Below are 17238 nucleotides of genomic sequence, written 5' to 3'. Positions count from 1 at the left end.
TGGGGCTGTTCTGTGCTGGGCCAGTCCCCCACCACAGGTGAGAGCAGCCTGTAGACTGCTCTAGCTTACATTGGTTGCCAGGGACCCCAAATAGTTGTTACAGCAATCTGGGGTGCAGGGATGAGTCGGCCAAGTCGCTCTTTCCCCCAGCCATATCCCCTGTATTGGCTGTAAGGGAAAGGGTAGCACAGAAGCCAGTATGGCAGCTCAGTGCTACCTGAGAATCCTTTTATACAGGGCAGATCCTCCTTTGGCTGGTGAAGTGGGCTTTAGGGCAGCTTTGTGCTGGTAGAACAGTTGAGGGGAGGATCCAGTCTATGGTCTGTAGTGATATGATATGTTTTGTTCTGCATCCTCCTTTGTAACATTATTAAGCTAAAATAATAACCTCCTTTTTCCCTTTAAATTTGCTTGTGTTCTAAAGTGGAGGGGCATGAAATAAATATGCAGAACACAGACTGCTAATGTTCATAGTGCATAGAAGAATGCAGTAAACCAGCTCTCACCCCTCCAACATCTGCCTTTCAGCTAGCCAGCCTCCCGGCTTGCTAAAATCAGGGATGGGTCCAGGTGCCAATGTTTTGGCTCTAGACACTCCCTGCAAAAGGTTAATATTCAGGATTTGGGTCCCCCTCTGAGACATAGCCCTATTCAGGATCTGGATTGGAGCATCAGATCCAAACTGGTAGAAATCTCACAAGAATATTTCCCTCTCTTCTCTACATGCTTGGGTTCCTCCCTCACATCATCCCATTTACCAGCTCCTTATATATTCCCTCTTCTCCTGAGATCTTCTGGGATATCATATAACTGTTCCAGAACTTCATGAGGTCTTTGGGAGTGGGGGTTGTAAGGTGCTCCTGACCCCTCCTCCTCAAATTGGCTGGATGTGATACCCACCTGTGATTGCTAAGAAATTATAGAAGAGATGGGGGGGGAGCTGTAATAGGAATTGTGACTGTGCCAATCTTTGCTGGACTATTGGGAGGACACCTACCACACACTCAGAAAACAGCTTGGAATGGTGCCCCTGTTTAGTAGTCTCCCCCTGTTTGGTAGTCTCAAAGGAGTAGCCAGTTGTCTCCCCACATCAGAAAGTAGAAGGAGGGGCAGAGGAATAAAGAAAGACTTCTATACCCCATTTCACTGATGATTGTTATGTGGCGTGGAGGAAATCCAGGTCTGTGGTGTGATGGCAGAGGGAGGTGGCCTTAGGGGCAAAGGAAGGATATGTTGGGAACCAAAAAAAATTGAACCTGCCCAGTTGAGACTTGGTTTTAAACAGAGTCAAAGCCTTACAGTTGGGCTTGATTCTAATTACCCAAATCAAACCCCTTTTCACAGGTTACTCAAGGCTTGAGTTTTTACCCAGGTCTCCACAGGTGAAAGTAAGTCCAACCCTGTCTGTTCCTAATTAATCCATCCCTTTTGCTCCTCCCTAGAAAAAAACCCTTTCACTTTGTTTTCAAGTTGATCTTAAAATAAAAAAAACCTGCACAAAACTTTCCCCTTAATATTGTATAGAGATGCAGGATTCTTGATGCACATACATGGGACTAACTTGTACCATAAGCATGGACACCAAAGAGTTAAATCAGACAGAAGGATTCATAGGCTCTGGAAAAGCAGCGGCTACCACTGATGTCAAAGTGTCAATCTCCATGTGATTGACAAATTTCAGGTTCAGTGATGGATGGACAGCAGGGAGATTACACAAGGACAATCAATATGCCTTTCCCTGTACTTGAAGAGCCTTTGTAAAAGACAGTAGAAGAACGAGGCCCGGGGCTGCAGGGAGCTGGAGGGACTCAGAGGTTTTGTGAAACCTCTAGAACACTTTTTTTAAATGATTTTTTGTGAAACTTGCTAAATTTTGAAGAGGGGGGGGGGAAAATTCCTCCCCCCCCCTTAATTAAAGCTGTTGTACTCCAAGGGAAATGTGAATTAAAAAATGTGATGTTGTGTTTGTCCAACTAAATAGGAGCCTTTGATACAGAAGCAGTGTGAATATTGCTTGAAAGTAGTGCTTCCCCTGCTGCTTGTACTATGGGAGAATAATAGTTTTTAAATCCTGCAGTAGCTCCTGGAGCACCTTTCTCCAAAGGCAAATGGCACTCATACCCCCTTATTTTCCAGTTGTTTAAGTCAGTCATTTGGCCAAATGAGATCTCACATCCCCAAATTAGGAGGTTGTTTAGCCTTCCCTTGGTAAATCCCATGAGGCACCCATCTGCATCTTTCGGTGTCTCAATACCTTTAAAAATCTGCCCCCACGTCCCTAAACTGGACTTTAGAAGGGACAGCATGTCCTGGAAATAAGACCAATTAGTTTAATATATCCATGGCTGGTTGGCCTAAATTGTGCTGGCTTTTTCCCCATATACAAATCACTCCGAACTACCAGTGTGTTAAAGTCTTCTCAAATTCTACCCGCTGGGGGAGGACTTCCTATGTGATTTGTGTGATCAGAGCAGAACCTTTTTGTAGGAAGACCTGCTGATGGGTAGAAATACACCTCAGACCAAATTATTGATGGAAGGCTGTTTTTCCACACTGCCAAAGCAAGGGAATGTGAGTGAGGGTGAGGTGGTGGCTGATGCTCTGGCTCTAGTTTACTAGGCAGCTTGGGTGTTTCTCTGGTGCTGTGAACCAACAGGCTGTGTTGTTACTTTGGCATCTTGCTTTGGCCTGCTGTCAATCCAGGAACAATCATAGTAAATACAGCTTCTATAATAGCTGCTTTCATTTCAAAGTGCTTCCCCGGCAAATGGGCTTCAGTAATTAAAACTATAAGTCAGCATCAGTTTGGGAAATGACTGAAAAGTGTGTGAAAGAGGCTGGCAGGCTTTTTTGGAGGGAGAAGTGGGGCTGAAGTCTGCATCTAGAAAGGGGTTTGGTGTTCGTATGGGGCCAGTTGATTACAAGTTTAATGGGAAATAATACCAATCTGGATTGGAGAGAGATTGCACTTTTTCAGTAACCAAGGCAGAGAGCTACATTAAAGTGTTTGTTTTTTCCCCTTCCCTAAAGAATTTTGAGTCTAAATTGTGTGAAGTTATATTGTACTGGGTGGGCAAGATGCAAATAATTATACAGTGACCCAAATAGAAATAATCATCATTCCATCTGACATTTTAAAAGTCAGATCCCTCAGTAGAGAGTTTTTCTTTAAAAACAATACACATGCAGGAAAAAAATTTAAAATATTGAAGACTGAATCATAGTGGGATTGCAATGTCTGTCTGTGTTTCAGGGGACTAGGAAAAATAGAAGAGTTCTTATGTTTTTACTCAGGCCTTGACTGGAAGAGTTTCCAGAAAGGTAGCAAGGAAGAGGATTTATTTATGTTAAAAATGATTCAAAGAAGCAATGACAAAGGTAGAAATGCCATTTGGGGGTTATGTTGAGTCAAATGGCTCCCTGTATGGCTTCTGATGTCAGCAGGAAACAGCTGTTGGATATGTGGAAGCGCAACCCATCCATAAGTCCCTGTATGAGTATGTTTGCTGCCAGAGGACGGGAATGAGGGATATTTTGTGAACCTCAGAAGTCCAGTGCAGAAACAATCTGCATAAAAATCCCCTTAGCAGTTTAATGTGTGTGTTTCTTTTGTATGCGGGGTTGTGAAAATTCATTCTATAAACTCCAGTCGAGCAATAAATGCATGAAAATCCAAATGTACAAGGAACATACTCTCTTTGGGACTATATTTGCCTTCTGCTCCCTGTTTACTTGGATGAAGCCCTCTGCAAGTTAAACAGGAGGCTAAATAAAAGGGTGAAATGAACATTTAGGAGTTATGTCATCCTTTGGGAATGAGAGAAAATAGTGTTGTACTGAGAGGGAAACAGAACTGAATGGAATCTTGTGTTGTATCACAATGAATTGGTGTGAATATTTCTCATTAAATTTTTTTCTTCCTGTTAAAATGTGGTTGAAACAGGTTCAGTCTGGTTAATACTTTCTTATACCACACTGGTGTACTCATTCATAATCCCTTATATTAGTGTCACACACATCATGGTGACTGCCACCGGCAGAAGACACAAACTGCCCATTGTAAAAGGTAATATTTTATTTGTACATGAATTCTGCAAGTTTATTCATGATGATAATTTCTCAGGGAACTTTCAGGCTTCTGGGTTGAGCAAATGAGTATAGTTTTCCGGCAATAAGTTTTCATTGCATTCAATTCATGGAATCATGGAGAAGAAAGACCTATTGGTCTTGATTCTTAAAATCTTTTAGGTGCATATAAGCCTACCACATTGAACTATGCATCTAATGAAATGCTACCCATTAAGGTGTTGTTTCAAAACAATGATGTCACAACCATAGTCAATCCATGACTGCAATGTCGTTATCTCTCCCAGAAGTACCACTTTGAGGGGTTGTACCATACTTATCATGCTGTTATGTGTACCCATGTTGGGGAGGAAGAGTGGATACCTCCATATAGAGTTGTCCACAAATGTCACAAACCTATCTCCAGATAAAGCAAAAGTGACTACAGGAAAAGGCAAAAAAGCAGGTCCAGGGTCCAAAGCTGTGCTGGTTATTTACTTTCAGTTTTAGACATCTGCTGAATTCTAAACTGTGCTTGTAAAAGAATATTGTGGTTTGGGATTCAGAATCCTTGAATATGATTGCCACAGGGTGGCTGCCCTGTTTAAATGAAGTAGCTCCTGTGCAAGAACAGGTGCTCTCAGTTTTGCCAATTAAGAGAGCGGGGAAACACATGGGACTATAAAGAGCCAGGCTGTCAATAAAGGAGGGGGGGAGCAACAGGAGCTTCCTAGGAGAGGCCGTGAGAGTTCCCAGGGAGGCAAGACAGTGGGAACCCACTGAGGAAAAAGGGCCTCCAGGGATAAAACCCTGGGATGTGATGTTTAGTGAAAAAGGCAAGGAAGAACCTGCACCAGGCCCTGAAGCAGGAAGGACTGAGAGAGGCAAAGGGGAAAATTCCCTGAGAGCTGTAGCTTAAGGAGGGTTGTTTTTTTCCTACATTTTGGAAAATAAAACTCTGCCTGAAACGAGACCCTGGGTGAGTCACTATGCCCTTTTGTGGGCTATGGAACACCCAGCACCTTACAGTGATAAACTAGGGTTGGGACTACAATTTTGTCACAGAGGTTATAGTGGTCATGGAAATTTGTAAATTTGAATAAAGTCCATGAAATTGGGCTCCCACTGCCTTGGAAATGGCTGGGAAAATGCGTTTGATTAGGATTCCAAACTGAGTGGAATTGCAACCTTGTGAATGGGGTCACAGTGCCACTCAGGCTTGGCCCTTTGTCTCCATCTATGGAGTGACGGCAGGCCCAATCTGAGTGGCACTGTGACCTTGTGTGCCAGGTTGCAATGCCCAGAGTGGGGAGGTGCTGCTGCTGCTGGGTGAGTGTGGGGGTGGGCTCACTCTCCCTCCACATCCCTGGACTCACCTTTCAGCACCCCCACTCGTCTCTTGTGTATGTTGAGGTAGTGAAAACTACATTATTTGGTGATTTTTCTGTGACTTATAGGTTTTTTCCTCCACACCTCTGCTGTGAAATTTGTTTAAAATGTCCATGCCAAAATCATAGCCTCAACTATGATTAGCTCAGAAATCCAATATCTTTAGAATCTGTGGACTTTATCCTTCTCTCCAATACATGACACTGCATCTCCTATTAACTTTAATGGGAATTGTACCAGTATATCAGATGGTAGAATTGGTCCTTGTGTGTACCCGTGACTCTGCACAAGGTAAATTTTACATGTGCTTGTTGCAAGGAAGGGTTATTCTTTTTAGAAACCACAAGATTAGAAATTATGGATCTGTTGTGCTAAACAGGTGAGTTAATTCTTTCTCAAACAAGGTACCAAAATTCCTGGTTCTAGAAATGTGTGTGTCGGGGGGGTTTCTACAGAATTCCCAATCTAGATTTGAGTGCCATGGCAGGAATCAGTGTTTCTAGAAACAAGCAGTAATCTGATTCTAAATCAGGGAGAACACATGCCTTTTTTCTAGAACTGGAGATGATGAACTTGTAATCTCTGTTCCTGAGGGTGTAGTTTATGAAATAAAGAACATGATGTAATCCTCTACCCTTCGGAAATGTCTTGTTCCCTTCAAAACTGAGTAGGGGTAGAGACCGAGGAATGCTCTTACTGATCAGTTATGGATGTGTTGATGAATACAGAAGAGAAGCTGCCCTGAAACACTTGTCTCCATATTGCGTGGGGGCAAAAACTCAAGGTGAAAACCAGCGAGGTGGTCAAAGCAGCTGATGGACTATTTATATAATAACTGTATCTGTTGCCGACTCTATGAACCACGTCCAACAGCATCTATTTCAGTGCAGAGGAGCCCTGACGGAGCACATTTTGATTAATAAATTATCCAGCACAAGGAGTGTGATGGGTTCCCCTTTCACATCTCATGAAAGTCATTCACAGCCAAGTTCAGTGGCTCGGCAAGTCCCTACCATTCTGACAATGCATCTCTCAGCCACAAACGTCCCTTCACAGGGGGACTGTTGGAGCGTTCACCTAGGCATAGAGGGTTGGACAGTGCTGGCTGAGAGACAGTCCTTAATTAAAGATGGAGAGTAGCCAAATCTTTCTCTTTGTGCATAATTTGAAAAGTAATGAGCTACCAATAGCAAAGGAGGCAGGGAGGAGATTTCAATATCTTTCTTCCTTTTCTGGAGTCAGTCCAGTACTTTTAAATAGCATCTTTAAACTGAGAGAGTCAGCAGAAGGTATTAAGAAACATGGTCCTACAAAATCCCACTTTATATCTTTGTTTCTCCAAAATGGCATCTCCACCAAGACCCATTCTTCACAATGAGACTAGAAGAAAACTGAAATTTTGCTATTGTGATATAGCCCTGCTGCTCCTGATCTGGCTTCCTTTCTGCTCTTTTCCCTTCATCTCACTTTTCTTCACCCCAGCTGATAAAAGGAACTCATGAGTTGGACAGATTTATAACTGACGGTTCCCAAAGGTGACTTATATTTTAGCCAGATTGACCTGATCCTTGTTCTTGTTGCTGACTTTTTAAATCTCAATACCCTACTGAAAAAATCCTTATAGACCAAGAAAAACAAAATGGTACATGAAGGATTTAGCAGAAATGGTGCTGATTACATATATCTGTCTAAGGTATTATGTGTTGTAGCTGTGTTGGTCCCTGGATATCACAGAGACAAGGTGGGTGAGGTAATATCTTTTATTGGACCAACTTCTATTGGTGAGGGAGACAAGCTTTTGAGCTACACAGTCCTGAAGAAGAGTTCTGTTGGTGAAAGAGACAAGCTTTTAAGCTACACAGAAGTTGGTCCAATAAAAGACATTACCTCACCCACCTTGCCTCTCTAAGGTACTATACGGCTCCCATTACCATTGTATTTGTGTGCCTCTTAGTCTTTTAATGTATTTATCCTCACATCTGCCTGGTGAGGTAGGGAAGTACTATCCTCCCCATTGTACAGATGGGGAACTGATGCAGAGAGAGAATAAATGACTTGCTCCAGATCACACAGGAAGTCTGTGCCAGAGCAGGGAGCTGAATTGGTTCTTGTGAAGATCACTCGAACTAAAATGTGTATGTTACAAAGTTAACATGTGGTCTGGGCTTTGGAAAAGTGGGCAGGGATCACCCTAGGTTTTAAAGGCCCTCTTGTTAAATCTTGTGTCATGCCTCAGACAGACTGCCACGAAATCCATGGAGAGATTTAGTACGGTTTTATTTACTGTGGACGTCTGTCTCTTGTATTCACACACTTCCCTTTTTCTTCTATAACTTAGTGCATCTTTTCTTCCCTGTCTTTCAGTGTCTCTATTTGCCTATTTTACCCTTTTCAAATTTCAATATATTATTTTCTGTAACCATTTTATTTTTCAGATTCTTCCTTCCACCCTGAGCTATTTTACCATCACTTTTTCCTCTGTTTTTTAAGATATATATATTTTAAATCTTGCACTCCATTTTAATTCTTGCTCCAAGCTCTTTGACCACCCTGTCTCTTCCTGCTATGATTCCTCTTAGCCTCTTACCTCAACTGGATCTCCTAGGTTTCCTCTCACTGCTCTGCTCTCCCCTCGGAGCCATTCAGTCTGCCCTCCAGGGCTGTACTCTGCTCCACCCCGGACCTCTTCCAGGTCAGTGGGTTTTCATTTGTGTTTCTTTGTACGGGAGGAAGAAAGGGAGACGCCCTTCCCAGGAGGGGTAAGGATCTCTGTTGCCCACCAGGAGTATAAGAATCCCTTTCAGTCGTTGGCTGAAGGACCCATCAGTTCCTGAAATTTGCCTGCTCAGTCTGATTGAGACGGAAGAGCTCCTGCCTATGATAGATGCTCTGCTCACAGGCAGAATGAGCAGTTCTTATTACAGTCATGAGCTCTCCAGGCACTTTGCAGGGAAAGCAGCTGGGTGGCTGCCTGGCTCATTTCAAAGTGCTAATGGTACTGGGATTTTTGGTCCTTCTCAGGTTTCATTTCCTCCTGTTTCTGTTTAGTCCAGAGTTAGACTGAGGCCAGCACTCCTGATTCATTCCTAGGTGGAGCCATGGGAGAGCACAAGGCCCTGGCACAGCACAAGTCAGAGTGTGGGTTTGAAGACCCCTTGCAGAACTGATGTGTCAGAGATTAGATAAAAAGAACAGGAGTACTTGTGGCACCTTACAGACTAACGAATTTATTAGAGCATAAGCTTGCATGGGCTACAGCCCACTTCATCGGATGCATAGAATGGAACATATAGTAAGAAGAAATATATATACATACAGATAAATTGGAAGTTGCCATACAAACTGTGAGAGGCTAATTAGTTAAGAGAAAAGGAGGACTTGTGGCACCTTCGAGACTAACAAATTTATCTGAGCATAAGCTACAGCTCACTTCATCAGATGCATTCAGGTATTTTCCACTGAATGCATCTGATGAAGTGAGCTGTAGCTCACGAAAGCTTATGCTCAAATAAATTTGTTAGTCTCGAAGGTGCCACAAGTCTTCCTTTTCTTTTTGCGGATACAGACTAACAGGGCTGCTACTCTGAAACCTGTAATTAGTTAAGATGAGCTGCTATTAGCAGGAGAAAACTTTTGTAGTGATAATCAAGATGGCCCATTTAGACAGTTGACAAGAAGGTGTGAGGATACTTAACTTTAGGGAAAAAGATTCAATATGTGTAAAGACCCAGCTGACTTAGAACAACGCTTCCTTAGCTCTCGTACCTAAACACCCCTACTCTACTTGCGCTACATTGATGATAGTTTCATCATCTGGACCCATGGAAAAGAAGCCCTTGAGGAATTCCACCATGATTTCAACAATTTCCATCCCACCATCAACCTCAGCCGAGACCAATCTACACAAGTGGTCCATTTCCTGGACACTACTGTACTAATAAGCGATGGTCACATAAACACCGCCCTATACTGGAAACCTATGAACCGCTATACTTACCTACATGCATCCAGCTTCCATCCAGGACACACCCCAAGATCCATTATCTACAGCCACGCTCTAAGATACAACCGCATTTGCTCCAATCCCTCAGACAGAGACAAACACCTACAAGATCTCTATCAAGCATTCTTAAACCTACAATACCCACCTGGTGAAGTGAAGAAACAGATTGACAGAGCCAGAAGAGTACCCAGAAGTCACCTACTACAGGACAGGCCCAACAAAGAAAATAACAGAACACCACTAGCTGTCACCTTCAGCCCCCAACTAAAACTTCTCCAGCGCATCATCAAAGATTTACAACCTATCCTGAAAAATGATCCCTCACTCTCACAGATCTTGGGAGACAGGCCAGTCCTTGCTTACAGACAGCCCCCCAACCTGAAGCAAATGCTCTCCAGCAACCACACACTACACAACAAAAACACTAACCCAGGAACCTATCCTTGCAACAAAGCCCGATGCCAACTCTGTCCACATATTTATTCAAGTGACACCATCATAGGACCTAATCACATTAGCCACGCCATCAGGGGCTCATTCACCTGCGCATCTACAAATGTGATATGTGCCAGCAATGCCCCTCTGCCATGTACATTGGCCAAACGGGACAGTCTCTACGCAAAAGAATAAATGGACAGAAATCATAACATTCAAAAATCAGTAGGAGAACACTTCAACCTCTCTGGCCACTCAGTAAAAGATTTAAGGGTGGCAATTTTGCAACAGAAAAGCTTCAAAAACAGACTCCAACGAGAAACTGCTGAGCTTGAATTAATATGCAAATTAGAAAAGGAGTACTTGTGGCACCTTAGAGACTAACCAATTTATTTGAGTATAAGCTGTAGCTCATGAAAGCTTATGCTCAAATAAATTTGTTAGTCTCTAAGGTGCCACAAGTACTCCTTTTCTTTTTGAGGATACAGACTAACACGGCAGCTACTCTGAAATCTGTGCAAACTAGATACCATTAACTTGGGTTTGAAGAGAGACTGGGAGTGGCTGGGTCATTACACATATTGAATCTATTTCCCCATGTTAAGTATCCTCACACCTTCTTGTCAACTGTCTCAATGGGCCATCTTGATTATCACTACAAAAGTTTTTTTCTCCTGTTGATAATAGCTCATCTTAACTAATTAGCGTCTCAGTTTGTATGGCAACTTCCAACTTATCTGTATGTATATATATTTCTTCTTACTATATGTTCCATTCTATGCATCCGATGAAGTGGGCTGTAGCCCACAAAAGCTTATGCTCTAATAAATTTGTTGGTCTCTAAGGTGCCACAAGTACTCCTGTTCTTTTTGCGGATACAGACTAACACAGCTGCTACTCTGAAACCAAGTTTATTCTGTTGCTTGGAGACTGTAAGATGGAGCAGACTTTTCACTCTGTTATTGCTATCTTAAAGTGCAGTACACAAACCCTTTGTGACCCAGACAGAGAATATCAGCACCTAAAACTGAAACCTGATACAGAATGATCATATGAATATTTGACAGCAAAGTGTTCAAAGTGGACTTCCCTGCAGGGGGAAATTGTACCATTCAAAGCCTCTTTTCACAGCCCTCTCTGCTATATTTCTCTTAACATTTTGTGCTACAACCGTCACACAACACACTCACTTCTAAACAAAAATTCCAGTACCATTTAATGTACCAGCCAGAGCTAGCTTTTCCCTACTCCGACCAGGTAATTAAGTCCTCGCAAATAGGTTCAGGAATCACTAACAGGCAGCAGGTTCACTATTAACACATTTCCACGAGCTACGAGAGAGTCTGTTCCAAAGCTATGAGGAACTTTTGGAAAAAGAGCTGCTATCTAATCTCTGGTTTCAGAGTAGCAGCTGTGTTAGTCTGTATCTGCAAAAAGAACAGGAGTACTTGTGGCACCTTAGAGACTAACAAGTGAGTTGTAGTTCATGAAAGCTTATGCTCAAATAAATTTGTTAGTCTCTAAGATGCCACAAATACTCCTTTTCTTTTTGAGAATAAACTTGGTAGATCTGCTCCGTTTAAAATACACCAGAGAAGATTCTGTGTATCCACTGTGTTCACTCTCATGTCTGGGTATTACAGTGCTGCTTCAACAATATCGTCATCAGAGGAACAGCAATTCATTGTATTGGCACACCCGTTAGACAGGGTCAGGGAGGCAGGATAGGATGAGTAGCACTAGCAGCATCAGTCAGACAATACCAGGGTCAGAAGGGCGTGACAGTACAGGTAGCATAATATGGGTAGCTAACACTGGTCTGAGCAGCAAGGCAGGGCCAAAAGAACCAGGGATCTTTGGACAGGCAGGCAGCACTGAGAGCAGCAGACAGGATCAGAGTTCAGAAACAGGCTCCGGATGTCTCTGTCAGGCATTGTTAGATTGAGATAGTGGGATAGAGCAACGCAAAGAACACTGGCACCAGATCTACAACTGTGTCTGAATATGGCACTATATATATGAGTCACTTGCCAGCTTTATGTAACAGAGAGAAAACCCTTACTAACTCATAAGATTTCATTGGATAGTAGTTATCTGCTTCAGAGGCCATTGGAGTAACAGACTTATCTGCGGGTGAATGTCCAGCAGCTAGTGATCGGAGTCTGAGCAGCAACATGCCAGACTATCATCCATGCTCCTCAGCATCTCCACATTGTGTGGCTCTGTTGCATCCATGGAATCCCTCTGCCTCTGAGTGGGTTGATGCAGAGACCTAGTGGTTTGGAATGGTTTCTTTGTCTTTCCAGGCACAGAGGGAAAAGAGAGAGGAGTGAAAGTAATTGCTGTTAGAGCAGTGGAGCAGACAAACCAATTGAAAGCCATCAGCCTGTGTTGCAGTACGCACAGTCAGCCACACACTAAACTGCAGTTAACCCAGGCTGGGACTTTTTACTGGGTCAAAAGACTGACAGATAACGAGAGGACAAAGGATGAAGGAGAGATTTTATAGCGAGAAGGGGTGGAGAGAGTGGAAGGCTGAGTGACAGCAAATGGGGAGTGAAAAGCAAAGATGGCTATTTTCCCCCCATGAAAAAGATGAAGAAATTGAAAATATAAAGATAACAAGAGAGTTTCCAAAGAGAAGCACCGAGCAGGAATTTGCATTGTTCAATAGTGCAGTACTTCATGGAGGACCATTGGTCAGAGGACGAATGAATTGGTGGTTGAAGAGGCTTTGTAGAAAAATTATGAAGAGACTTTGAATGACAGATTTGGAGACATGTCTTTCCTACTCAAAGGCTGTTTTTAGAGCCAACCAACTCTGTGTAAGCAAAAAGGCTCCCAAAAGTACATCGGATCCATGTCTTTAGTGTGAACAAAATTTGGGAGGCTGAGCTAAAGGAAAACCTCTGATGCGCACAGCTGAAGAGCATTTGGGTCCTTAAGTTGTTCCCTTTCTTCTTAAAAATCACCTTACATTTGCTCAGATTCTGGTTGTGAGCCGAATTCATGGTGACTCTTAGAATGAGGAGTCCAGTGCTCAAACTGTAGGGCTTTGTTAGGTCCTTCATGCTCTGGCCAAATTCAGAATAAGCCCCATCGACCCACTTCCACTAGAACATATTGGTCTGAGGTTGAAGTTGGCAATAGCACCGGTTGGCAGATTTGTTAGTGGCAGGACAATGTTTTTTTATTAAAATATATATTTATGGCATGTAATGTTGGAGGACTGTACAAAGGCTGTCCCAAAATATAATTTACCAGGGCAATATGCAGCCAAGGAAATGGCTGGCATCTTAGGACAGTTAAACTTGTTGCAGTACAATACAATATATTTTTATACATTGTTCTTCAAATGTGGAATCACAAAATGACTTTAGTTGTGTCTGACTCAAAGAGAAAAAACTTGACAATATAATTTCAAAGAGAGGAAATGATTCTGTGTCTGGGGAAGAAGGTCAAAATGTTCCTTGGGGGGCAGTACAAAGTGAAAACATGAGCGCTCCTGACTCAACCTCCTTACCCTGCTGTTAGAGACGGAATGGGGGAGGAAGCCCAGACTGGAGAAGCATAGTGAGTGTAGGGAGTTGGTGGATATGAAATTGGAGAGGTAGCATGAAGTATGTGAAGACTTTGAAAATCAGGAGGAAAGTTTTGGATTAGATTTGGAGATGAATAGGAATCCATGATGAGGGGGGCCACTGGCATGGACAAGATGACTTAATAATGTAGGTCTTTTCTATCTATAATTATGATTGGTTGATCCTGGTGAGCAGGGAGAAATTTGAAGATTTCCGAGGTTCCCAAAACATTAGAGAGAGAGAAATCTAGGAAGGTAGGTGGTGCGTTACTTCAGTGGTTCTAGATAGGAAGTGATTTAAGGCATGAAGAAGGATTTCAACAGTGCTAAGGACAAATTTAGAAATGTTTTGAAATGTGTGCTGTAATATTTCATGATCCTGAACTTTTTCTCCTCCCACATCTTTCTTGGCTAAAATTATAACATTTCTAGCCTAGGTAACAAAGTTCTGGCTTGATATAGGAGGTCAGTGGGTTAAGTAGGTCATAGTTTAAATAGGATCAGTGATGTGGGGCAAGGGTGTTTTCTCTCTCCGTCAATTCTGAAAGAGGATTTAATCAACCATGCAGTAGCCAGGAACTGACAATCAAGACAGACAAGTAGATGTTAGTTAGAAAGGTCTGAGAATAAGCTCCAAAAGAAAGATTATAGAGTTGGGTGACCACCACATCGAGGTAAAGTCCAAGGTGGAAACTATTGGTACCTTTTATGATTTGCTACTGAACATCACTTAATATTGGTAAGTAGATCCTTAACAGTTCATTAAGCTGTGAACTCTGTCACTGAAGCAATCAATGGGCCATTTCAGATGGAATAGAGAAGAGGACCCAAGGACAAAATCATGAGGCACTCTGTAATTGGAGGCCTGAGGGGAAAATATAAGCCCTCCGCTATAAAGGAGAAATGTACAATTATAGAGTTAGGACTCTGTCCAGGACAAGGAGGGGAGACCCTGGTTTCTCTTCGCTCCTGGTGCTCCTGGAGGGTAAAATGTCTGAGAGGATTGAAAGCTACACTGCAACCAAGTCACATGAGAAGACAGCTGTAACTAGAAGCAAGAAATGGGTCATTAATCACCCAATGTAAGGGAATATCAATATGATGAAAGTGGCTAGGTCAGGCAGGCAGAGGTACAGGATCAGAACAGAGCAAATTGGTCAAGAGCTAAGGAAAGGATACTTTTATAATGGCAAATTTTCTTGAAATGCATTTCCAGAAAATTGGCAAATAGTTTTTAACATAAAAGACACTCAACTTCTCAGTATCTTTCTCTCTTCTCTCCCCTGCCCCCCCCTCAGCTGGATAGAATGTAACAATCCCCCACCTCCTCCTTTGTCTTGGTGTTTGGGATCAGTAATACTTACACACTGTGAGAGTGTAGGGTGTAGAGTGTAAGTGTGTGTGTGTGTGTGTGTGTGTGTTTGTTTGCAGGAGTGTATGTATGTGCAAGCCCCTGATCATTAATTCAATAGCCTCCTTCTTGGATATCACACAAGGCAAGCATCAGATTGCCAAGGCTCCAAGTGACAACTGGTTTCTTTGTCTCAGTTGACAAAGGTAAAAGAGATGAGATTATTATGAGGGTAGCCCCAGTCCCGTGAGATTCAGCTTATTAATATCTGCTGGCAAATAGGCTGTACGACTCAGCAATACCGAGTTAACCTTCTGCCAGTGTCTATTTCTAAAGAAGGAGAAAACTGACCCAGGTTGCCATGAGAGCAGGACCGGCTCTTCTGGATGAAGCACAAAATAGTGAGGCATTGAGGACGGCATCGCGTGTGGCTGGTCGCACGTGTAACCTTCGGGGATATCAGATTTACAAGCTCATAGAAAGGCACCCAAAGGCACGGAATAAAGAGCATCTACAAACTAGATGGGAGCAAATGAGAGGGTCCAGCCCACTCCCAAAGGGAAGTGGGGACTCTTAGAAGGGGCAGTCTGCCATCCAGGGGACATAGTGGCAATGGCAGCGTTCAGTTGAAGGGATGTGGAGGAAATGAGAATGCTGAAGGCAGCCGTCTAAACCAAAGCCTGTTCAGTTCAGTAACTGGATTTTGCCTTTTTGTTGTGCTGCTTTAGCTCTGTCCTAAAACCACATGGGGCTAGACCATGAAGATACTATATCACAAGCCTTAAGTCAAGGGCAGCATGAAATGTGTTCCTGTTCTAGGAGCAGGCCAGGTCCCAGTTGGGTCCCTGCTTCCCCTTTGCTTCACGGGAGAAACAACCTGCACCAGCTCAGCATACTTTCCATTCTGCACCACCTTAGCTCTGCAGCTGGTGCATGAGGGTGGGGATGGAGCTAAGGCTCTGCTTACTCCCAGCCCTGTCCAACCATTTCCCTCCCACCTTCATGTGATGGGAGTAGCTGCCCCACTATGGCTGCTCTCTCTTTGTGCTCAGACTTCAACACTTGCTAAGAGGTAAACTGCAAAGTGGCGGTCTGTATACGCTGTCTGAGATCCCAAGTCAGTAACAGAGTAGATGTGGAGATAAAAACGATGAATGCGTTTACATTTTAGCAGAAACTCTTTGAAATTCCTACACTGCCTGAAGTGTTTGTGATGCTATCAGCTCTTGCAAGGAAAGCACGGTTCTGAGCCCAGTATTGGGTAGGTAAGTGAAGGAGGAACTGATTTACAGCCATTTAATTTTAATATGCATTTATAATGCTTTAAGTCTGCCCATACTAGTATAATCTGTTACCCGGCTGGGGGTCTTAAACCAGACTACAGTTCTGAATTCTAAAATCGCTTTTTGCATGATCTAGTCATGCATGGAGGGTAGGGAGAAGAGGCTTGTCTCATCAGGCTTTCCTCTGTGTTAAGTCCATAGTTTCTGTGTCTTCAGCAATATGGGCTGCTTGTGCTCATCCTGTTTGTTTTCATTGCCAGGTAACACCAACAGCATCTTTGCACTGGACTACATCAGTGGAGCTTTAACCCTGAATGGGCCACTGGACCGTGAAAACCCTTTCTACAGCACTGGATTCATTCTCACAGTGAAGGTGAGACACTGAGAGCAATATCCCTTTGGGGAGACAAGGGGAAGGATCAGCATAGCTGAAGGGACAGGAAAGGCACTTCAGTCAGAGGATCATCTGTGAATGTGTTCCTGCTCTGTGCTGCTTAATACTGAAGTGAAGAAGCACACTGGCAGTACTCTTTCCCTATCTGACACCAGGGCGGACCTCCGCTATTCCCAGTGCAGGACCCCTCTCTCTCTTCCCGTCTGGCATCAGGGACAGACCCCATTATCCCTAGATTGGGGAGTGGGCTGTAGAATTAACCTATTCTATTTCTTGTGATTCACCCTGACTGCTGCTAGCTCAGTTAGCTCTTCCAAAGCTCTGTGAACTTCTGCTCTGGGGTACTCCTCTTTTGGTGGTTTCTATCTTCTGTAGTGTATGTGCTGCTCTGTTCTGGCTCAGTGGTACTCCTCGGGGTGGGAGGAGGCTAGACACACACATGCTGCATGCCAGAACCCCTTTGAGCAGCAGGATGAACAGTGTCCTGTGGATTAATGAAGGGGGAACGTACTGGTGGAGCTAGTAGGGACTATGAGATGCAACAGAATTAGAAGGGCAGAGACAGATGCTGCCATGACAAAAATGGGTCTTCCCCTTCCCCACCCCCAATCTCACTGGGCACGTGTATTTTTGGTGTCCAGCAGATCCTTCAGCTGCATCTATGTCTGTGTTGCATGGTACAAGGATTAAAAAGAAAAGGCTAAAAGTCGCTTCATCATGAAAATGCATCGAAGCATA

General features: G+C 43.4%; 1 protein-coding gene across 2 annotated transcripts in view; it reads left to right on the top strand.

The window, feature by feature from the left end:
- The window catches only part of CDH23 (cadherin related 23), a 514496-nt gene that overhangs the window by 238204 nt on the left and 259054 nt on the right, over positions 1–17238 (top strand). For both annotated transcript variants that reach the window (XM_037904844.2, XM_043551833.1), the window contains exon 10: positions 16367–16479. In XM_037904844.2, coding sequence (XP_037760772.2) covers positions 16367–16479 — 113 coding nt within the window. The remainder of the gene's footprint in view (positions 1–16366; positions 16480–17238) is intronic.

The sequence above is a fragment of the Chelonia mydas genome, chromosome 7 (genome assembly GCF_015237465.2).
Source record: "Chelonia mydas isolate rCheMyd1 chromosome 7, rCheMyd1.pri.v2, whole genome shotgun sequence".
In the NCBI taxonomy this organism is placed as follows: Eukaryota; Metazoa; Chordata; order Testudines; family Cheloniidae; genus Chelonia; species Chelonia mydas.
Note: the sequence above shows the minus strand (reverse complement) of the source record. Positions and strands in the feature narration are given on the sequence as shown.